Source organism: Eulemur rufifrons, chromosome 9 (assembly GCF_041146395.1).
Source record: "Eulemur rufifrons isolate Redbay chromosome 9, OSU_ERuf_1, whole genome shotgun sequence".
Lineage (NCBI taxonomy): Eukaryota > Metazoa > Chordata > Mammalia > Primates > Lemuridae > Eulemur > Eulemur rufifrons.
The window spans coordinates 24417202-24441109 of NC_090991.1; the positions used below are offsets into that span (position 1 = coordinate 24417202).

The following is a 23908-nucleotide window of genomic DNA, read 5'->3' on the forward strand; positions in this document are numbered from 1 at the left end:
TTGAGAATTATTTTGAGAGGAGCCAAAGATGAACAGATGCTCATGACCTATGTGCACAGATGTGTCTGGGTCCTGCCAGTGGGGAGGGGAAAGGCCTCGTGCTTGCAGCCATCTTGACTGGCCCTGACACCTTGTATTAGCTCAGGGGGAACTTCCTGTCCACTGGAGAAGGCTGGATGTAGGCTGCTGGTGGGGGACACAGTACTTCAGCTTCACTGTACGTGGATGAGGATCTCACTGGCCTTGTGTTTACTTCCTGGTTCCTTGGGTTGGGACTGGAAAATGGTTAGTTAGGCTTTAAACTCCCCTGCCTTCTTCCTCTGCCCCTTTTCTCTCAAGAATAGCCCTGTTAGTGCCTCTATTTGAAGGTTTGCCTGGGTTAAAGACCCATCTAACCCCAAAACCACTGCTGAGAAGAAGGTCTACATACTTAGACCTGTTAGATCACTGGTTTCTAATATCTTTGGGGCTATAGACCTCTTTAATGAGTCCTCATACACAATTCACTGGATAGAGTTTCAAGGGTTTGTTGACTCCTTAAAGCCCATCAGTGGATCCCATTAAGAGACTCTGCCTTAGTGATTCAAACTGTGGTGGCATTGGAATAGGAATGCCATGCCTCCCTGGGAGCTGTCAGCCTGTTCTGCAGACCCAGCACTCCAGCTATGATAGGAATTTGGCCTTCCTTTTCATGGAGTCTTGATATAATTCTGATTGGATAATTGGGAGCAAGATCAAGAGGCTTCTTTTGGCAGTTCTAAAATATGCTTGAGTTACTTATCCAGAAAAGGGATAGAGGAGAGTTCTTTAGGGGAATAAAAAGTTTCTGTGTCACTGGTTAAACTGGGCAGAGAGATGGGCAGATCTTCAAATTTATGAGGAGAAATATAAGCAGTAGCTGCTAAGAGTTATTGTCCATGTTCACTTAATTCAGGACATATAACAAAAATTTCATGAGCTCTATTACGTGTTTTGGGGGATGGGGGTGAAGCATTATGATTATAAAATTGGTCTGTGCCATCAAGGAGCATGCCAGCCTGCATTAAGTGGAGGGTGGCTAGGCGTGGTGGCTCATGCCTATAATCCCAGCATTTTGGGAGGCCAAGGCAGGAGGATCACTTGAGGCCAGGAGTTCAAGACCAGCCTGGGCAACATAGCGAGGCCCTGTCTCTACAAAAATTTTTTTAAAAATTAGTCGGGCTGTAATCTTAGCACTCTGGGAGGCCGAGGCGGGAGGATCGCTCAAGGTCAGGAGTTCGAGACCAGCCTGAGCAAGAGCGAGACCCCCTCTCTACTAAAAAAATAGAAAGAAATTATCTGGCCAACATAAAATATGTATAGAAAAAATTAGCCGGGCATGGTGGCGCATGCCTGTAGTCCCAGCTACTCGGGAGGCTGATGCAGAAGGATTGCTTGAGCCCAGGAGTTTGAGGTTGCTGTGAGCTAGGCTGACACCAGGGCACTCTAGCCTGGGCAACAGAGCGAGACTCTGTCTCAAAAAAAAAAATTAGTTGGGCATAGTGGCATCCTACTGTAGTCCCAGCTGCTCAGGAGGCTGAGGCAGGAGGATGTCTTGAGCCCAGGGGTTCGAGGTTACAGTGAGCTTTGTTCGAGCCACTGGGCCACAGGGTGAGACCCTGTCTTTAAAAAAAAAAGTAATAATAAGTGGAGAGTGGACAAATTAACACTACCTATCTGCCAGATGCCTTGAGTACCTAGCACACAGTTGTTGTTTTTTTAAAAAATAAATGTGAGAAGGTCAGGAAATAACTTTGTTGAATGAGTTGGCTTGCCCTACAGAGTTATTTTATGCTGACCAATTGAATTTTGAACAATGTCTCCCAAAGGCAATGGATTTTTGTTTTGTCTTAGTTAATGTTGTGAGTTGAGCCATTATTCCTGGCTGCTGTTAGGTTCAATTGTCTCTTTGGGCTATTCCCCGTGGTTGATAATAAAACCATTATGAGAATAGGGCAGCCATCCAGAGCTTAGGGCTAGCTGGAGGCTCTGGGACAGAAAAGGAGGGTGGAGTGGGGTGAGGGACTGGGCAGGGACAGCTAAGATTTGAAGTTCTAACATTTCCCCTTCAAAGGGGGAACCCTTTTGAAGTGTAGATATTCAGGGCTATATATACACTTACATGCACAGATACATATGTACTCATGTATTCATACATATGTATATATTCAATTTCTTGTTTCTTTTTTTTACTGTATTTTCTCCCAGCCTTGATCCATATTGTACCCACTTTTAAGTTGTAATGTACATACCCTTTTGTGTTCTGTTTTTAAACTTAGCATTATATAATTCTTAGGTTTGTTCCAGGTGGGAACTCGAAAAGTATGTATGGGACAGAAAGCGGTTAATGGAAAACCGAGGTTTGTGTATCAATAGCCACAGGGGTCTGGAGAGTCCCCAGGAGGTTGTAAACCTAACAGACAGCTGCAGCCAGCATTCCTATCCCCCCTGATAAGGAGGGAATTATCCCCCTCCCTTATCTCTACAGGATGAGACTGACCCAGGGGTCCCAGAAATTGGTTGTTTAAAAAAAAAAAAATGTATTGCAGCAGCTGTTCTGGCCCAGGTACTCACTCCCCCCTAAAAAACCCTCTATAAAACCCAAGGCTTTCCCCTCCCTCAGGGTGGATGGTCTTTGGGCTCCACCCATCTGCACCCAGATGCCCAAAATAAACAGCATTTTGCTACACATGAGGCTTCATGTGTGTGTGTGTGTCTCTCTCTCTCTCAGCACCTGACCTAACAATAATGTTTTTATTTTTTTTTTGCCCGCCCCCCAACAATAATGTTTTTAATGATGTTATTTAGTCCTTAGGAGATTTCTTAAAAAGACTCTTTTCTGACTGTAAAAGTAAAGCACATCGTTATTTTTTCAAATGAAGACAATATGCAAAGAAAGTGAAAAATCACCCTTGATACTTCGAAGTATATCCTTTAAGACTTTTTGCTGTGCACACACTAAATACATACTTTAAAAAATGGGATCATACTATACATGCTGTTTTAGTGCTTGTTTTCTATGTCAATGTAAACCAAAAATAAAATCGTAAGCCCCTCCCAACTGAACAGACCTCCCTCTTGGCCAAGAGGACCCCAGAAAAACCAGGAAGAGAAGGGAGATTGGCCATGCCTCCTTATGCCCCCACCCTTTTGGAGTTAAGACAAATTGCATGCTGGAATGCTCAACCTAAGGCCAAGCAAGGCAAACGTTAAGTCAGCTTGCAGGCCATCAACTTGCTTAACTTGCTTGGTCTGATTAACAGATCCCCTTATCTTAACTCATGCATTTTTTTCTGCTGACTCCCCATCTTTGGGTGGGGGAGGCAGTATTTGCTTCACCACCTTGGCTCCACATCAGATCATCAGGAGCTGGATTCTCTTGGAGAGCGAGTAACCTGGATCCCTTGCATGTGCAGTTTGCAGTGGGGTTCATGCTCCTATGAGTGTCTGATGCTGCTGCTGATCTGGGGGTCGGGGGTGGGGCTCAGGCAGTGATGCCAGCGATGGGGAGCCGCTGTGGGTGCAGGTGGGGATTCCATTGCTGGCCCACTGCTTGCCTGCTGCTGTGTGGCCCGGTTCCTGGCAGGCCCCGGACCCATGCCAGTACGATGCCAGTTGGTGGCCCAGGGTTGGGGACGGCAGCTTTAGATGAAGTTTTGTTTCTTTAACCAATTACAAATCAAAAGAATCTCTGAACCCACCTATAACCTGTGAGCCCTCGCTTTGAGATGTTCTGCTTTTTAGGGCCAAACAAATGTATACCTTCCATGTATTGATTCATGATTTTACCTGCAATTCCAGTCTCCCTAAAATGTATGAAAGCTAACTGTAACCTGACTGCCTTGGGAACACTTACTCAAGTTTTATTTGTGGATGCCTGGGCCATGGTCACTCATATTGTTTCAGAATAAACCTCTTTAAATTATCTTACAGAGTTAGTTTATTTTTTTCCATTAACATCACTAAATATAGATATATAGTAGCATTTTTCACGCTTCTTACAAATATGCCATAGTTTATTTATCCACTGATGACATTTCAGTTATTTCCAAATTGTCGCTATTGTAACAGTTCTCATTACCTTTCTCCTTAGGACTAATTTCTAGAAGTAGAATTGGTGGGTCAAATGTTAAATGCACATTTAACATTTAACATTTTTAAATACATTGTTTACCAATTATACTCCCAATAGATGTGTATATGAGGACTGCTTCCCCCTTGCTCTTGCCAATATAATTATCCTTCTTAATAGCTGCAAAATGATATGGAATCAATGCTCACAAAACAGACCTTCCAGTTTAGAGGCAGTGAAGTGACAACTGCCTCAAAAAAAAAAATCAAAAAACATTTGCTAAACATGATGGCATTGAGAACAGGTTAAAATGAGTTTCGAGACTCAAAGGGAACTCAACCAACGCGCCCCCTCCCCACCTCACCCCTGGCCTCCCACTTACCCGCTTAAAGAGGTCCTGAGTCACAGTGTCACGGTCATGTGCCCGAATCGCCGCTAGATGGCGAGAGGGAGGCCTGGGGCGACCGTCCGGCAGGGCCCCAACCCTGGCTCCGCTGGCCCTTGGCGGTCCGACCCGGTGCCGCGAAGGCAGGGGAAGAACAGCGTCAAACTCGGTGGGGAAAACTGGGACCCGGGCCCAGAGGACACGAAGAGAGCCCCAGGAGATGGAATTCAGCGTTCCAGGGAGGATGATGTGGCTTGAGTGAGTAAACTGCGGCTGCAACGGTCTTACCGTGGCCCGTAACCCGCCGTGCGCGCTGCTGAGGGACGCGAGGCGGCCCCCGGCTTGGACCCCCGAGCGCCCCCTGGCCCGGCGGACCGATGACAAACTTCGGCCTCCGGTCGCCCGAGGCCATGCTGGAGGGAGAAGCCAGAGCGGCCGGACTCGGACTCGGACCCGACCCCTCGCACCCCACTTAGTGGCTGCGGTCCTAAGGCAAGTGGCAGGACCTCTGTGCGTCTCAGCTCCTCTTCTGTGGAATGGGGTCACTACGGGCACCTACCCCACGGAAGGTTGTTGTGAAGGTTAATGAGAGAACACAGTGGCTGGGATTTTTGCACACCCCCTCAAAAACGCCACCGCCCAACCAACACCCAACTTCCTGGAGGCTGGAGGGACACAAAGAGAGGTATCTCAGTAGAGATTTAGTGTTACTCCATTCTCTCAGCGCACCCTCTAGTCCTTTTCCCAAGTTCGGAAAAGATGTTACAAGCCCTGTTCCTCACTCTGCGGGAGCCCACGGTGTAACTGGGGAGGAGGAATGGTCCACACGCAGGAACCTCACCTCACAAGCTTCCCAGGGTTCAAATCACAGGCTTCCCAGGAGAAGGGGTGCCAGCCGCACCTGGCCAGCTGCGAGGGCCAAAATCCTGGGTCTCCCGGGCACATCTTGCTCAATTTCCTAGTTCAGTTCCCAGTTCGAAGAGGTGGCTGGTGGCCACCCTTAGGAACGAGGGCATGGTGGGGGGAGGGGGCTAGGCTCTGTGTTGGCAGTTGCCATGGTTTTGCTCCGAGTTCTGGAGCCAACCTGCCCACTCCCTGAGAGCTCAGGTCACAGAAGCAGAAGGTCAGAGAAGCCAGAGGGGACGTGAGGAGTGCCACCCTGGAGCCTACCTGCACACCTGTTGAGATGGAGGCCTCAGATGGGCAAGAGGGAGAAGGGGACAAGCCACTAGAGAAGGTGAAGTGGGGCTGGGGATGTGAGGGAGGGAAGGAGGGTCACTGAACGGCTGGTTTTGGAAAGCAGAGAACATGAATTTCAAGGAAGAAGAGAAGGAAAAATGGTAGGGCACATGAGTTAGCAAGAGGCCTAAAGACCAAGAGGATATTAATTCATTCCAACAGATGTTTATCAAAGCCCTGTATTCCTGGCAAGATGATGGGAAGGGGTCACATCTCACTGCTGGTTGTGAAGTCTCGAGAGTGTGTGTATGTGTGGTTGTGTGCTGTGTTCATGGAGCTGGTAGGCAGAGTGCCCTCGGGGGCCTGAAGGAGCCTGTGTCCCATCTCCTCTCCACCCACCTCCCTCCCTTTCCCCTGGCCTTTCCTTTCGGAGCAGTCTGGGCACCGGCCTTCCTTGTTTCCCTAAACACAGACAGGAATTAATGCTTACTTTTCAGAGAGGCCTTTGAACGGTGAAGTGCAAATCTAGTCATGTCCATCCAAGGCTAGTATTATTGGAATACTAGGAATAATGATTGGAATTATCTGAATTCTAGTATTATTTCTCACTTTGTGTCCACTAATTATCAGTTTTCTTTGCCCCATTTTTTTTTTTCCTGTCATCCTGGCTGGAGTGCAGTGGTGTCATCATAGCTCACTGCAACCTCCAACTCCTGGGCTCAAGTGATCCTCCTGCCTCAGCCTTTGGAGTAGCTGGGACTATAGGCGAGTGCCATCTGCCTGGCTAATTTTTTCAACTTTTAGTAGAGACAGAGTCTCGCTCTTGCTCAGGCTGGTCTCGAACTCCTGACCTCAAGCAATCCTTCCACCTCAGCCTCCCAGAGAGCTAGGATTACAGGAATGAGCCACCACACCCAGCCCTCTTTGCCCAACTTGTGCTGTCAAAAGATTCTTTCTCGTCATCACCATCACCCATTTTTTCTGAGTGCCCCTTAGATGCACGGCATGATGCCAAAAGTTAGGGATGCAGAGAGATGGGCCTGGAACTTAGGCAATGAATACATGTTTGCTGAACGAGGGAGTTACTGAACCCGTGCTCACTCCCCCCAGGAATGAGCCTCAGTGTTCTCATCTGTAACCAGGAATAGTGATATCTAACTTCACAAGATTTGTGGGAGAATAAAATGAGTTAATGTTTATCAAGTGCTTTGCAAAGTTATCTGGTATAATATGTGATGATTATTATAAAAGAAATAGGTACAATATTCTAGGTTTTCTAAGCAGAGATTTTCTGAGATGCATTTCTTTGTCCAGGGCTCACTCACATCAGTGCTGAGTCAAGAACAGGGTCATAGGGACAATGGAGAAGGGTGCTGGCTGCTATTTGGGTAGTGCTTGCCCAGAGCTACCCTCAGGAACAGTGGCTCAAGTCCCCAGCTGACTTCCCTCTGTCTCCTCCCAGGTGACAAATGTGCCCTGCTTAGAGAGGAGCTCCAGCACCATCCCTGCCAGAGACTCACTTGTGCGCCATGCCACAGGCCTGGACCAGGACACCTTCAAAATTGTAAGGGGCCAGCCTGGAACCCTGTCCCCTCTTCCCGACGAGTCAAGAGACCTGAGTCAGGAATTGGCAGGCCTCAGACCCACAGCTCATTGCCCCACTTGTCACACCCTTGGGAACGACATGGGGTGAGAGGTCCACTGGAGCCACGTCACTAAACACACATACCCTTCCTGGCCCACTAAAGGCTGCAGCAGGCCAATCTGCTGGAGGCCTGGGGCTGCCCATCTGCCTCTTCTTTTCTCCCATGGCCCCTGACCTCACCTGTTGCCTTTTCAGTGTAAAGAATACCTAAGGCCGCTGAAGAAGTTCCTGAGAAAGTTGCACTTGCCCAGGGACCTTCCCCAGAAGAAGAAGCTAAAGTACATGAAGCAGAGCCTTGTGGTCCTAGGGGACCACATCAACACCTTTCTGCAGCATTACTGCCGAGCCTGGGAAATCAAACACTGGAGGAAGTAGGGCAGCCTCCTTGCCCTTCCCCCCATACCCACTCCTGGGTCACCCGTGCTCCATTCAAGGTCATATCCTAGCCAAGATCCCCCAGTCTTCCATCTCTATATGGAGGAGTCAGGATCCTGGAGGGGGCGGCAGGGGTGGAGAGAACTGGGTCCCCCTAGTCACTCGTTAGCAGCACTGATTGCACCTCGGCTGTACACGCAGTGGACAAAGACCTGTCCTGAACCCTGAGGAGAATGACCTCGGGTTGAGCAGCCACTGTGCAGGCGCCCATCACCAGGACGGGATATTCAAGTTCTGGCAAATTCCCACTTCTTCGTCCCCCCAACCCCAAGCCAAGCACATGGCCCATTTCTCCCTGGGTAGGTTCTGCCCCCAGGACAACTGCTGGAGGAGGAAGGGCTGTGCACGCCCCCTCAGCCATGGGTCTCTGCCCCGCAGGAAGCTCTGGCGGTTCATCTCCCTCTTCTCAGAACTGGAAGCCAAGCAGCTTCGCCGGCTCTACAAGTACATTAAGAGCAACCAGACGGCCAAGTTTCTGGTGAGGCGCGGGAGAGCTCCTCCTGGGCCCAGCCCAGGGTTGGTTGGCGCGTTCTTAGACTGTGGGGAGAGGCCTGGGGCTGAGCGGCCCTCTGAGACCCCCCAGTGCCCCTCCGGTCCTTGCTGGGGCTCACCGCCTGAGACTGCACTGCCACTGCTTCGCCCCTGCGCCCAGCACAGCGCAGGGCTGAAGAGGGCAGAGGCTCAGCATCGCATCTCCATGTTTATTCACCCTCCACACCTGCACCGTGATGTCAGCAGAGGCAAGGACATCCCTGAGGAGCCATGGGTGGGACGGCAAGGCCAGGCAGAAAGGCTCAGCCGGCTTGGGGAAGTCTCCCGGGCTGTCGACAGAGCCTGGCCTGACTCTGTCCAGAAACAGCAGCTCTCAAACATTTTGGTTTTAGGATGTGTTTACCTGCTTAAATATCATTGAGAACCCCAAAACCATTTATGTGGGTTATATCTCTTAATATTTATCCTATTAGAAAGTAAAGCTAAAGAAAAATTTAAAACATGTATTTACTAATTGGTTTGAAAATGAAACAAGGAGCCCATTACATGTTAACATAAATAATTTTTATGGAAAATAACTATATTTTCCAAAAAAATCCAAATAAGTGAGAAGAGTGGCCATGTTTTACATTTTTGCAAATCTCTTTAGTGTCTGGCTTGATAGAAGTCGACTTTCTTTGCATATCTGCCTCCAAAGTCAATCTCTTATGATATAATATATTGACTTGGTTAAGTACACGAGGAGAACCCAGTCTTGCAGAAAAAGAGAGGAGCATATTATTGGTGCTTCCAGATAATTGTGGGTATTTTTCTTTGATATGACACCAAAACTCAACAAGTGGCAGTTTCTCTGTTTTTTTTTTTTTTTGAGGCAGAGTCCCGCTCTGTCACCGTGGCTAGAGTGCTGTGGCGTCAGCCTAGCTCACAGCAACCTCAAACTCCTGGGCTCAAGCAATCCTCCTGCCTCAGCCTCCCAAGTAGCTGCGACTACAGGCATGCGCCACCATGCCCAGCTTTTTTCTATATATTTTTAGTTGTCCGGTTAATTTCTTTCTATTTTTTAGTAGAGACGGGGTCTTGCTCTAGCTCAGGCTGGTTTCGAACTCCTGAGCTCAAACGATCCTCCCGCCTCGGCCTCCCAAGTGTTAGGATTACAGGCGTGAGCCACCGCGCCCGGCCCAAGTGGCAGTTTCTTAATGTAGCATGAAATCTGAACCGTATCAAGGAACTTTTTAAAATTACTAGACTTTTTTTTTTTTTTCCCAGCAGTTTTAGGTTTCAGAAAACAATGAGTGGAAAGTACAGAGCTCCCATATATTCCTCACCCCTCCCTGTTTCTCCAATTGTCAGCATCTTGCTTTAGAGTGGTACATTTGTTATACTTGACGAGACAACACTGATACATTATGATTAGCTAAGTCTATATTTTACATTAGGGTTCACTCTGTGTTGTACGTTCTGTAGGTTTTGACAAGTGTGTGATGCACGTGTCACCATTACAGTATCACACAGAATAGCTTCACTGCCCTGAAAGCCCCTGTGCTCCACCAATTCATCCTTCTCTCCGCCCCCCAGGCCCCTGGCAACTGCTGATCTCAGGTGCACCGTGTCCACAGCTGTGCCTTCCCAGAACGTCTTATACTGAAATCTTAACAGTATGCAGCCTTTCCAGGTTCATGTCAATACGCTTTTCACACTAGGTCTCATTAGACTCCGCTGGTCTCTCTCTCTTGTACTTTACATGGACTCTACTTTTCAGGGGGTCCGTGAGGTCAAAAATATTTCAAGAATGCGCAGCACACTTTGAGAACCACTGGTCCAAAATATTAATAATAATCACAGGTAGCAGTTGTAAAGCCTTCTCTGAGCCAGGCACTTTAGGTTCCCTTGTGTGATCTTCAAAAGTAACCCTAAATGGTAATTAGGATTATTGGCCACGGTTTGTAAGTGAAGATCCCAAATGCAGGGAAGTCAAGTAACTTGTCCCCGGCCACGTAGCAAGGGGGAAGGAAGAGACGAGAGTCGATTTCTGCCTGGCTCAGAGGAAAGCCCTGCTCTAACCAGGCCCCACACCACTACTCTCGCTGTGCAGCTCTAACCAAGTCCTGTCCCTCACTGCGTCTCTGTTTCTTCCTCTGAACATGAACAGTTGCATCACTTCAGTGATTCCTCCTCTGAATATGAGGAGCGGCCACCGTACTGATTTCTAGATTTCCGGATTTCACTGGCCTCAAAAATTCCAAAACCAACCTTCAGGCTCTCAATTTAAATTTTGCTAAGTTAGGACTTTAGAACACGTACCATTGTTTCATTAACAAACCAATGAGACATTACAACTCCAGAAAGAGATGGGGAGGACATGGCTACAAAATAAAGGACAACCCAAGAAGAGACAGTTGGCAGCCTGGTCTCAATGTCCCCAAGGTCCTTTCTCACCCCATCCTTTTGGCCGGGGAAATGTGAGGTGCAGCCAGATGTCAGCACTCTCTTGACAAGTGCAGGGCTGGCACTCCAGACTCCAGGCCCCTTTCTTATTTACACCCAACACTGTGGCCCTGCTGCAGGTGGCGTTCTCTCCCTCGGACACACCTGAGAGTTCCTTGCTGGCCGGCCGGGACAGTCTGCCCAAGCTCTGCAATGCCTGGGGGCTGCACAGCAACCTCAGCGGCATGAAGGAGCGGCTGTCCAAGATGCAGGCCCCGGGTCCAGAGGCCTCCCTGCTGGGGGAGCCAACATCTGAAGCCCATGTCAAGACAGGTAGCGCCCATTGGTGTGGGGCAGTGCCTGGATGGAGGGGTCTGCGAATGGCGTCTGCCTGCCTGCCTGGAGCAGACTAGCAGCCAGGAGCCGCTGCCCTGAGCCGACACGTTCTTCCTTTCCATCTTCTCTTCATCCTGTAGTTTTCCTCCTGTCCTTCTTTCCCTTTCCTCCTCTATTCTCTCTTCCCTTTTTAGGCCCCACTCCCCACCACCAGTGTGCTCATGAGAGAAAGTTGAAAACGTACAGATGAGCGTAGAAGAGAGGAAAATCACCCCCTCCAGGCCCCCACTATTAACACTTAGTGTGTTTCCTTCAGTGTTCTCTCTTAATTCCTCCGCTGCAGAGGTCGCATAATACACACAGTTTTCACTCCTGCACTGTTCAGGTAACATTTAAACAAAGGCACTTTCCATATGACTGGAAGCGTAGTAGAGACTGTTTCTAAGTGACCGAGAGTGCGGACTCTCAGGAAGTGCCCAAGCGGCAGCCGCAGGACACCCCTATCAGGGTAGGGTGGGGCCCAGGGAGAAGGAAGGGGTTTCTTCCTCCAGTGAGTGGCAAGCCCAGACAGATGGGCTGGGAACGGCCTTCCCAGCAGCTTTGGCCTCTGCGGTGACCTCAGTGTCTGGCTCTCTGGATGGAAGCTGTGGGGTTAGGGGACAGAGTCTCTTTAGGGAGAGGGGCCCCAGCCCAGGCTAGTACCCCTGAGGGCCTCTCCTGTGCACCCAGGTACAGAGAAATGTTGCACCCGTCCACTCCTCAGTCTTCTGGAACTGGATTCTAGGGCCACAGTTAGCTGTCCTTGCTCAGCTACTGCTGGGGAAGGTGACGGCAAACAGGGTGACCTGAGATGGACCCAGGTCTTCCTCTGCGGGCCTGGCTGGCTGCGGCTAATGCAGGCGGCCCCTGACTTGCCTTGAGGCCTTGGGCAGGTCATCGCCTTACTGTGGTCCCAGGTGAGAGCCCTCATCTGTAAATTGGGGCCGTTGCCATCTCCCTACCTCACAGGGTTTCTGTGAGAAAAGAGTGACCAAGGTTGGAAGATAAGATTTTGTTTTTCTTCCTCTCTCCTCCTCTCACCCCCCAGATGTTACAGACTGAGATTCTCTTACTGTTTTTGATGTCATGGAGACTGTCTCTGATCTTCCCTTTTTCAGGTTCTTTACGGAAACTTCCTCAAAAACCAAAACTCAAGAGAAAGAGGATTAAGGAGTCCCCAGCAACTCCAGAAACCTGTCCGTAAGATGCCCCACTGGCACAGAGGGCCGGGTCACCCTGGCTCCAGGACACTCGGTGTCTGCAACACCTCTGCCCCTGAGGGACCAGAGAGGGGAAAGAAGAAAATTGTTCTTAGCAAAAGGATGCTTGGGTCTTAATTGTGAAAAAATGGGGTGGGAAATAAACATTCTTAAGACAGTTCTACTTTACTTGGATAACAGTCATCATTCATACTTTTATTTGTTTAAAAAATATTTGCCAGCTGCCTTCCAAGTGGCAGGTGCTGCACGTATGCACAGATGAGTAAGAAAGATGTGGTCACTTGTGTCAAGGACCACCACAGTCTAGTGGGGGAGACAGACATGCAGAGAGATCTGATGAACACGGGTGACCGGGAAGCCTCAGGGGAGGTAACAAGGAGCCGGTGTTGGCCAGGGGAGAGCGCCGGTGAGGAGCGCAGGTGAGGAGGGGGCGTGCCTGGGGTCAGGCAGAGAGCGCAAGTCTGGCAGCCTGCCCAAACCATCTGGACTTCATTTTGTGGGTAACTTGGGGCTGACAGTGACAAGGGAGGTGCCAGCATTCGCTGGTGTGACTTGGGTACTGGGGAGATACTCTGGTGACTGTGAGCCTGGGGGCAGGGGACCGAAGACGAAACAACACTGACAGTCTTAGCTAGGATGGTGGTTCAAGCCAGTGGTCAAAAATTTCAGCTAAAATCAAACCACCAGTGTCTTTTGTCTGTCCCTGCTGGTGTACTTGTTGTTTAAAACATTAAAGAAAAAATTAGTTGCCAATATTAAAAAAAACTTGGCATGCTGGACGTGGTGGTTCACATCAGTAGTTCCAGCTACTCAGAAGGCTGAGGTGGGAGGGTCCCTCGAGGGAGTTTGAGGCTGCAGTGAGCTATGATTGTGCCTGTGAATAGCCACTGCATGCCAGTCTGGACGACATAGCGAGACTCTGTCTCTTAAAAAGAAAACTTGGCTTATTTCATATTAAAAACAACAGATTTCTGGCTTCTCGTAAAAACTGCCCACACTTGGGCCTTCATTGATACATGACAACTGGCTGGGGCTGAGGAGGGGTTGTGTAGGCTTCACCAATGTGCTTTCCAGTTCACCACAGTCCTCAACCCTCCCTATTGCCTTACCCACTGGCCATTTCGCTCATTTAGATCACATGTGCAACCCTTGTATCCTTTATAATTTGCTACTCCTGGAGTATACAAAGGCAAAGAGGGTGTGCAGAAAAGGGAGAGTAGTGAATTTGTGAGATTACATAAGGTAAAACTGACAGTTTTTGGTGACAGATGTGGGAGCTGAGAAAGGGAGGGAGGAAGGGAGGAGGAGGAAGTGAAGACGGTGCATTGGTTCTAGCTAGAGACACCAGATGGTAGTCAACCCCAGGAGGGGAAACGCAGGAGCCAGGTTAATCAGGGTTCTGCCTGAGGCAGCAGCATATTGGGCCCAGTGCTGCCCTGGAGCAAGTAGGGCGAGGGCAAAGGCGTGTGACTTTCTCCTCCCTTCCCTCAATTTGTATTCAGGAGTGGATATCATCATAGACTTAAAATGTTAGAATGAATATCAATGTAGTCTCGAAGAATAAGCACAGGGAAGCAAAATGGCATGAAAAAAGGGGTGGGAGGCAGCGCATCTCCTTCCTAATAGCCATCACCTCCTGGAAGTGGCAAGATGAGACTGCTAAGGCACAGGCCTGGGGTCAGCCTCGCTTGGCTGCTCCCTGACAGCTTCGACAAAGCAGGGAGAGTTTCAGAGGGAAGGACTGGCAGGCTGGAGCGTGTCCATGATTATTAGGGGCTCTCCAATTTTGTGGACTCCTGAGAGATTTCCCTGACAAGTGAAATGCGGCTGTTTGGGAGCTGTCCAAAAGAGAGAGGTGTGCCCAGTATGTGGGGCAGCACTGCCACCTAGAGGAATTGTGGGGCACTACAACCAGTGCAGTGCGTGTGCAAAGTTCTAAGACCGAGAGAAGTGGGTTGGGGGAAGCTTCGTGTCAGCCTTGAGAACAGTCTGGAGGCCCGAAGGCAAAATGGGCAAAAGGTGAGGCTTGGTTTTGGAGTCCTCTTAACTCTTTCCTCAAATTCAGTAGGATCTTAGAATTCCAAAAAGCAGTTCATGCATTATTGCTCTGCTCAAAACCTTCCAACAGCTCTTCATTTCATCTTCTACAGAGCAATTGTCATTGCTTTTCTCATAGTTGCCAAGCACACTACTGCCACAGGGCCTTTTCACTGGCTGTTCCCTTCATCTGGAATGCCCTTCCCCAACATATCCATTTGGCTAACTCCTTCATTGCCTTCAAATCTTTATTCAAATGTCACGTCCTCTATGTGGCCCAGTTTGTCCCCTTGTTTAAAATTACAACCGCCCCACTCTGAATACTCCTTACTGCGTTTTTGTTTTCCTAAAGCACTTAGACCCCTCAAATATCATATAATTTATTTAATGATTATCTTTCCTGTTTATCTTCTTCCCTTAGAATGTAAATTCCATAAGGGCAGAGATTTTTGTCTGTCTTGTTATTGCCGTATCCCAAGCAATTACAATAGTACCCAGTACATAGTAGGTACTTAACAAACTTTAACTGAATGAAAGAACCAAAAGAGAGGATTTTTTTTGAGACAGGGTTTTGCTCTGTTGCCCCAGCTAGAGTGCAGTGGAGTCATCATAGCTCACTGCAACCTCAAACTCCTGGGCTCAAGCCATTCTCTTGCCTCAGCCTCCTGAGTAGCTGGGACTATACGTGATTGCCATCTGTCTGGCCGATTTTTCCATTTTTTTAGAGATGGGGTCTCGCTCTTGCTCAGGTTGGTCTCAAACTCCTGACCTCAAGCAATCCTCAAGCGATCCTTGCTGCACTGGCCTCCCAAAGTGCTAGGATTACAGGCATGAGCCACCTCTCCCGGCCTCAAAAGAGAGGATTTTGGATAATCACTTCCTAGTTCAGAGGGGAAAACAGAGGACCAAGAAGAAAAGTAACTTCTCCAAGGTTGTACAGGTCTGGAACTAGAACTCAAACCTGAGGTCACCCAGGCCAGCGCACTTTCCATACACCAATGACATACGATCCACCTACCACCTATTCTTGGTCAACACACTCATTTCTCACAAAATATAAATAATCCACAAGACTAAATGTATTACTTCTAGGATTGTATTTCCTTAGTTATCTCTACCCAAAGTATGACTCTATAATGGTGGACTTGGGCCCCAAGTCTTAGGGACACCAGAAACAGGTGGTTGGAGGAGGCTACTGAAAAGTAGGGAGGAATCCTCAAATCATACTTTGGCCTATGTTGCCTTATGGGTAAGGCTCGTCCTGGAAAAAATGGCCAGACCACACAGCCCTCCAAGAGTCTGACTCCTAGAGAATAAGGCGTTCTTTTCCTAAAGTTTTAAAGGGAAGAGGCTCCTAATCACAAACAGAATGACTGGACATTGCCTGACCCACTCCAAACCCAGTCTGCCAGGAGTCACCCACAGTTTGCTCTTCATAGTAACAGTATCACAAATGCATGTAACCCAGGAGGGATGGCAAAGGTGCTTTGCATCCATTCTCACTGAATTCTCCCGTCAAACTTGTGAAGGAGACTCCTTCCCACTACAGAGAAGAAAACAGAGGCTTAGGGCCTGGCACAGCTGAGTTGAGATATTGACTGGCCTCCTGACTCTACACACAGTGCTCCCCGTCTTCTGACTTTATACTTTTTTCTTGTTTTTACAAGCATTTTCTATTTTTATGTAGTTAAACAATCACTTTCTTTCATGGTTTTTTATGACTTTGAAAGGCCTTCCCCACTCAGAGTTCTAATATTTAAAATTCTCCTGTTTCCTTCTAGCAATCTTCAGGTTTGTGTTTACATTTAAATCATTAACTGGACATTTATTTTGGTTTAAGTTGTATGTAGAAATCTATATATGTATATAGATTTTCATAGCTAAACAGTTGTTCTTGCATACATGGGAGTGTATTTATAGGCTTTATCATATGGGGGGAATCCATCTTTTCTACACTTACTTGAAATGCCACCCTTATTATATATTAAGTTCCTTATTTGGGTCTATTTCTGAACTTTCTATTTCTGGTTCATGGGTCTGTCCATGTAGGGTTGGGATTTAATGTAAGAGAAAAAAGAAAGTCGGGCGCGGTGGCTCACACCTGTAATTGTAGCACTCTGGGAGGCTGAGACAGGAGGATTGCTTGAGCCCAGGAGTTCAAGACCAGCTTGAGAAAGAGTGAGACCCCGTCTCCATAAAAAATAAAAAATTAGCTGGGATGGTGGTGTGTGCCTGTAGTCCCAGCTACTTGGGAGGTTGTGGCAGGAGGATCGCTCAAGCCCTGGAGTCCAAGGTTGCAGTGAGCTATGATGATGTCACTGCACTCTAGCCCCGCAGACAGAGTGAGAGACCCTGTCTCAAAACAAACAAACAAACAAACAAAACTACAATAACAAAATAGAATGTAATAGGAAAAGAGTATACAAATTCAAAAAAGCAACTTTTAAGAAATGAAAAATAGTCAATGGTATTAAAAATCTCATGGTCCAGTTAAACACTAGGCAACATCTAGGTCATTCTTAGCATCATAAAGAGAACTAACCAGTCACTAAGTAACAGGAAAGAAAAACACTGAAATTATCAAAGTTCTAATTCAGAAATAAATCACACTAGATATTTATCAAAGCACTGTCTGGAAGTGACCACAGATTTTTTCCAAACTATGCATCATACTTAAAACTTCTTATACAAATTAAAAGCCTTTGTCCTGATTTTTAAAAAATTGTGATAAAATACACATAAAATTTACCATCTTAACTATTTTTAAGTGTACAATTCACTAGTATTAATTATATTCAGGCCGGGCATGGTGGCTCATGCCTGTAATCTCAGCACTTTGGGAGGCTGAGACGGGAGGATTGCTTGAAGCCAGGAGTTCAAGACTAGCCTGGGCAACATTGTGAGATCCTGTCCCTACAAAAAATAAGAAAAACTAGCCAGGTGTGGTGGCTCATGCTTGTAGTCTCAGCTACTCGAGAGGTTGAGGCAGGAGGATTGCTAGAGCCCAGGAGTTCGAGGTTATAGTGAGCTATGTTGCCAGTGCACTCCAGCCTGGCTGATAGAGTGAGACCCTGTCTCAAACAAACAAACAAACAAATAGATAAATAAATATATATATAGATAAATAAAGGTGTTTAAAGTAACTGGGAGAATAATGTCACAGGGTGAACACTATGTTAACCTTGTTGAATAAATAAACAAATCAGCAAAGTTTACAAGCTAGAAATAGTCTTCATACTAGTAAGTTATATTGCTGTATGGTAACTGCTTTAACAAAGCTTTGAATAAAATGTTGTATTAGTATCTAGTGGCACTCAAACTTCCCTTGACATTTGAGCTGTACAGATAAGTAGGACTTTACCCAGGACATGGCATTCCATATAGAAGAGGAAACAGCATATTTAGATTCAAAGTCATGGAGATTTAAAAATTCAGTACTGCTGAAGGTGGCAGGCAATGAAGCTGGTGCTGACTATTCCAACTGAAGGTGGGATTTTGTCTAAAATACTTTCTCTGTTTTAACATATGACTTCATTTCCTGTAACTCTTTTTTTCAGTGCTTATTAAGATTTACGCTGTTTCATGGTGTTTTTCTCTCCCCTCCCGCACTTCCTACCATGGTGGAGTTTTTAAAATACCTAATTTGACCTCTTCATTCATGTGAGGAAATAAAACACAGAGGTTTCTAATGATGTGACTCAGAATCCTATAGTTCAGAGACACAGCTAGAGCCAAAACCCAAACTAGGGTTTTCTCCACTATTCCCAGCAGAACTTTACTGGGTCTCTAACCGCCCATCTTCAGCCTTTTAGAGTAAGAAGATGCTAAAGAGAATGCTATAGTTACTTTTGTAAAGACTTAAAAAAAAAAATCCCCTTGCAATTAATGTAGTGCTTTGTCTTTTCCAAGGTTGTTTTTTTTGTTTTTTTTTTTTGTTTTTGTTTTTTTTGAGACAGGGACTCGTTCTGTAGCCTGGGCTAGAGTGCAGTGGCCTCACCATAGCTCACTGCAACTTCAAACTCCTGGACTCAAGTGATTCTTCTGCCTCAGTCTCCTGAGTAGCTGGGACTACAGGAGCACACCACCACACCCAGCTAATTTTTCTATTTTTTGTAGAGATGGGGTGTCTCTCTCGCTCAGGTCGGTCTTGAACTCCTGGACTCAAAAGCAATCCTCCTGCTTGGGCCTCCCAAAGTGCTATGATTACAGGCATAAGCCACCGTGCCCAGCCACACATCCTAATTTTCTTGAACAAAAGCACTTTTGTTCTGGTTCCAACAGTTTGTCTCACACTGTTCTCTTCTCTAATAAAAACAGTCTGCAAAGTTTAAATAATCCCAAATCCCAACCAAAAGCAATCACAACTACATTGGAAACATACACTATGAATGCAGGAACACTATATTTATTAGGTCAATAATTCATTTTTAGCAATACAAGTACAGAATATATCACAATGCTGGTTACAAACATACTTAGTATGGTTTAATAGTTACAAATAATGGTGGGCACTACAAGTTGGTGAGAATGATATGAAAGGTCATTCTGACACAATGAAGAACTGTCTTCAAAAATCTATTTAATGACCTTAGATATTTCTATAGAAATTTACTGTGGCACTATTAGTGGGGATTTTCATGTAAAGATTGTTAGTAATTTGCCTTTAATTGTTCCATTAAGAGCTTTTTATTTTGAGCCTATTAAACTAAAATCCCCTGTTGCTTAATAAAGTATAAAAATAGTACTGACCTGGTAATATTTAATAAAATGTAGCATTCATTCACATCATAAAAGTAGAACTAAATTGAAAAGTTTTTAGTTACCATGGCAACATATTTTCCCATAAAAGGAATATACAGAAATGAGTAATATTACACAAATGGTACCTGCAACGGTTATTTAGTGATCCAACACTTAACTGTGCACCACAAACCAAGTTTTCTAGATATCTATATATAGCATATATTTTAATCTTAAATTTTACTTTTGAAAAACATGTGCACTTCAACAAACTCACTAAGGCCACTCATGCTATAGATACCTAGGATTGCAATTAAAGAATAGTATTATTTAATAAATCCTAAAGCACACTCCTTCAGATCATCAACAGGGTAAAACCAGTTTTCTGCCTAAAACATTCCTGAGATTTGTGGACAAAACAACTACTAGTGTTCAAGCTGGAAATTAATCCAAATGTCATATTAAAAAAAAAAAAAAAGAATTTCCTGGCAAATGAGGTCCTCCAAAGCCAAGAGGTGAAATAGACATTAATTTTTAAAGCAAAAATACAACTCCTTAAAAAAATTTGTACTTATAAATTAGCATTTTTCCAGTAATAACTTTGCCGTACAGAAAAAGAAGTTTGGAAGCAGCAAGGCTACCAATTCTAGGGAGAACATAAAAAACAAGTGGCAGTTAACAATATTTGCTACTTAGCAAATCATTCCTTCAATTTGCAAAGTTTTGGCCAAAAGCATCAATCATGTTTTAGGCATGTGTCTGCTGTTCAGCTTGCTGTGTGTACTATAAGGAGCATCCAAATGTTCCTCTCATTATTTCTGAGATTGCAGCCTCTGTACTTTATTTTCACAAAATTATGAACTCTTCCTAGCAGGCTATGAACAAAGGCTTTTCTAAAAAAATGCTTAATTTTCACAAATGAAAGAATACCTGGGCAGGCATTACTACAAAGCAATAGTGAGTTCATTTTTTAATCAAGCAGAGATAGAGATTTAATGGTAGTAAGGGTCCCAATCCTTTAGGCAAAGTCAGCTTTGAGGACCCCTAAGAGTTATGCTCTGAAAACCCCAATTGGCTCTATTAAGCTGAGTGCAGGCGTGAACGGCCACCTGTGTGACACATGCAAGTGTTAACAGAGCTCCCCGATGCACCCAACTTGAGTAGCACCAAACTTTAGGAAAAAGACTGGGTAGAAGAAAAGAAAAGTCAAAGAAGGTTGAGACCAAGAGACCCCTAATTTAACATTATTTCGCTGAACTTCCAGAAAAATCTTTTAAGTTGGCCAGGGTTTCCTTATACACAACCCCACCACATGTAAAAAGTCTGTGCAAGCTAGCTGTTATTGCGAGGTAAATTTTATTCTTTTCTTCAAGATTTTTTTAACCCAATAAATCATGGTGTCATTCATCTCTCTAGCTTATCCTAAACATCCTCACTGAAAGGATAAATCCTACACTTAAAGTTACAGTACTATTCATCAGAACCAGAAATAATAGCATATTAAGTCATATAACTAACAGAAAATGGCAACTCTGTTTTCTTAAGCTAGAGTGTATGTATTAAATCAAAATGTATGGATTTACAGAAAACTACATTAAAGCAGTGGTGATAAGGAAAAACTGCCAATACGATGTTTAAAAAAAAGCTGGCTGCCACTGAATATCACCCTGTGATCCCAGGCTTCTAAATATCATGCTGCTTTATCACTTAGTGTGAGCTGAGTTCAAACTGAGTTAGGGAGGATGAGGCTGTAAGTCATTTGCTTGATTTTATCCTAGGAAATGCTGTATGTGCACAAAACCAAAAAATACAGATTGATATAGGGGGGAAAGAAAACTTCATATGGAAACATTTCAAAATATTTACTGAAAAACAATTTACCATGACATTCCTATACCACAAATACACCACTGCATTCTAAATAACCAATAAAAGTATACAAAGCCTAACCTGAAAATATCTTTGGAGGTATTAAATATATAGGCCCATGAGGATAGAGCTGAGTAACTTAAAAAATGTTAGTCCTTGGTCACACAGACTATTTGGTAACTGATAAAGAGGAGCCTCTCAGCATTAAACTGCAATTAACTGGGAGGGAGACCACCTCAGCAAAATGCAGGTTTGTGCCAACTTTTCCCAAAATTTAAAAAGAAAATAATTCAATTTGAGGGATAAACCCAGGTTTCTAAATCACAGTTATTATCATCATAGGGTGTGGGTTTGCTCCATCTCTTTAGGAACACCCCCTAGTCAATTCCCTCCTAGGGACTTGGCTCACAAGACTTGCAAATAACAGTTTGAAACAAGTTTTTAGTAGGAAAGTTCAAAAAAGTGCTTAAAATAAAATTTGAAATCTCCAAGTAATTGTTCTGTACTCAATGTGGCAGACAGTTTGATTTTTTCCCCTCCCAACCAACATGCATGTTAAAAGAAAACCAAAATTCAACACACATCCACTCACCCACAGACTACTCCAAGCATTAGCCAGAAGCAACATCTTTAACAGCCAAGTCATGAACCCCTGAAAATAGGGGGGAAACCCAGATGCTTGACTATAGAGGCATCAGATGGGCCACTATAGTAAGAATTGAGGTAACAGCAAAAGACCTTTTTGTTTCTGGGATGGCTACATGTCACAAATTCTCAAATTTGAATATTACCTCAACTTCAAATAACCTGACTGGCTTTAAAAAATAAAATAAAATAAAATAAAAACTCAACAAACAAAAAGACAAAATAGTGAAATAGACATATTAGGGGATTTTTCTATTTGACTCCTGGATTTCAAATAAAATGACCCAGTTGTACTATTATTTACCATAAAAATGAAGGATTTTCTAAGACTTATTTTTGAGCATTCATCTTCCATTAATCCCCACAAACCATATAGTAACTCAAAATTTCCATGCGGACATCAGCTACTTCACGACTCTCAGCCAAATACTTGTTAACTGCACTGATTATTAGGGCAACATTTAAAATGAGAGGGATGGCTGCAGTAGATATTTATAGAATTGCCATGGCATTGCCACCTGTGCACCTCGACTAAAGATATGCCACTGAAATTGCCAATTTCCCTAGTTTGGTTATCTATTATATGAATATAATTTTTGCATTATCACTTTTCATTATACATCTAAATGAAATTCATTCTACTGATAAAAGTATACGCAGGGCCTAAAATAATAATCTAAAGCCTCTGGTCCAAATAACCACCTTCTACATTAGGCTGGTCCTTTTTAGATCCTCCTGGTCCTGTTAGCAAATGCTATCAGAGCATCTTGCATTATTGTACCAAAAAAAAGAAAATGGTTAAAACTGCTGGTCTATCAGATTTTCTATTACTTACTGATCAACACTGGTCCAGTTCAGATGAATCTGACAGTCCTTCCCTTGTAATAGAGCTCTGGAGAGTGGTTGTATCCATGTCTCTGGGTTAGGTAGCCAAACGTAAGTCAGGATGTCCCTCTTTAATTAGTACTTGTGTTAACTTTTATATACTGCATATAAAGATTTTCCCCATAAAATTTCTTTATAATACAGTATTGAATACCTCCACATGGAAGAATTATAAGTTAAAAAGTTGTTAAAATCATCCTTACATAATAAGAATGCAACTCTTTTAAACTCTTAAATAATTTTATTTAGGGATTCTTTTTTTTCTTTCAGGCTTTCTGCAAAATGAATTATTTTTTAAAAAGAAAAAAAGACTTCCTGTTGTTTGTTCTACTAGGTTGAAAATGTGGGCCAGACTACTTACACATGCGGTTCATGCTGAATATAACTGAATATATGCTTATTCCTACAAACACTCTGCAAGTTAGGGATCACCCAAAATGGGGTTTTCAATGGACTGGACCAGTGTTTCAATGCAAATTCCAGCCCCCTAAAACAACATGGTTTTGATTTCACAGTATGAATTCCCTGGAATCTGGGAAAAGGTAATTGGTTAACTGAGGTCCTCCCTCAGCAGCTCCGTCCCTCAACATTCTGAGAAATCAGGAAGGACTGCACCACTTCTTCAGTGGACTGGGGGCTGGTGCTGACGTCTTCAAGGGCGTCGGTGACTGAATACTGCCGATCTCGCAACCGGTTCCAGTTAGACAGAACATTGTGATATTCAAACACTTTCTCATAATTTCCAACGGAGTTGTAAAGTTTAATGAGGCCTCGATAATCATATTCTAGTCCACTGTAGCCTTCACCAAAAAGTTTCTTCCCTGAAAGTAACCAAAAAAAAAAAAAAAACAAAAAGAAAGAAAAAGCAAGCTTAAATAATGATTAACGAGCAGTTTCTACAATACAACTTTAATATTTTAAATAGGGTGGCTTAGTTTTATCCCCCTGAAAGGAACAGATACAATTCTTTAATTAGTGACCCCCTGCCCCAACCAGTCCCACCAATAGCTAATTTTCTCTTGTCTAAAGCAATTGGCCTCACTAGAACAGAATTTAAAATTTCACGGTTTGAAGAGACTGATTTAAAGAGATCTCAAAGTAAAGAATGGCAGCACCTCCAACAGAAAAATACACACGCACAAGGCTATTCACTGCAGCAGTGTTCATAACTGCAAATTAACAGAAACAACCGAAAATACACAGAAGGGTTCCATCAACCGTGGCATAGTCATTCAATGGCACACTACACAGCTGTAAACTGAGAAGCAAACTCTAGGCTCTCTACGAACTGTTATGGAGTGAATTACAGGGTATAATGTTAAGTTAAAAAATGCAAAGTACAAAAGAATATTTGTACTATGCTACCTTTTATGTAAGAAAGGGAGAATAAGAAAATATTTATCTATTCATTTATGTAAAAAGATACACAGAAAGGATAAACCAATGAGATTTGTTACCCATAATGGGTAGATGGACACTGGGTAGAA

At 44.6% G+C, this 23908-nt stretch overlaps 2 protein-coding genes across 2 annotated transcripts in view; one reads left to right on the forward strand and one right to left on the reverse strand.

Annotated features, from left to right (window-relative positions):
* Positions 1–5556: 5556 nt before the first annotated feature.
* On the forward strand, positions 5557–12229 carry CHCT1 (CHD1 helical C-terminal domain containing 1). Its single transcript, XM_069481067.1, has 6 exons — positions 5557–5712; positions 7117–7218; positions 7495–7670; positions 8113–8212; positions 10791–10983; positions 12144–12229. The coding sequence occupies exons 1-6, from the start codon at positions 5662–5664 to the stop codon at positions 12227–12229; spliced, it is 708 nt and encodes a 235-aa protein (XP_069337168.1). The 5' UTR covers positions 5557–5661.
* A 10465-nt stretch (positions 12230–22694) lies between these two features.
* The window catches only part of APPBP2 (amyloid beta precursor protein binding protein 2), a 57562-nt gene continuing 56348 nt past the window's right edge, over positions 22695–23908 (reverse strand). The window contains exon 13 of the mRNA XM_069482325.1: positions 22695–23242. Coding sequence (XP_069338426.1) covers positions 22989–23242 — 254 coding nt within the window. The 3' untranslated portion in view covers positions 22695–22988. The remainder of the gene's footprint in view (positions 23243–23908) is intronic.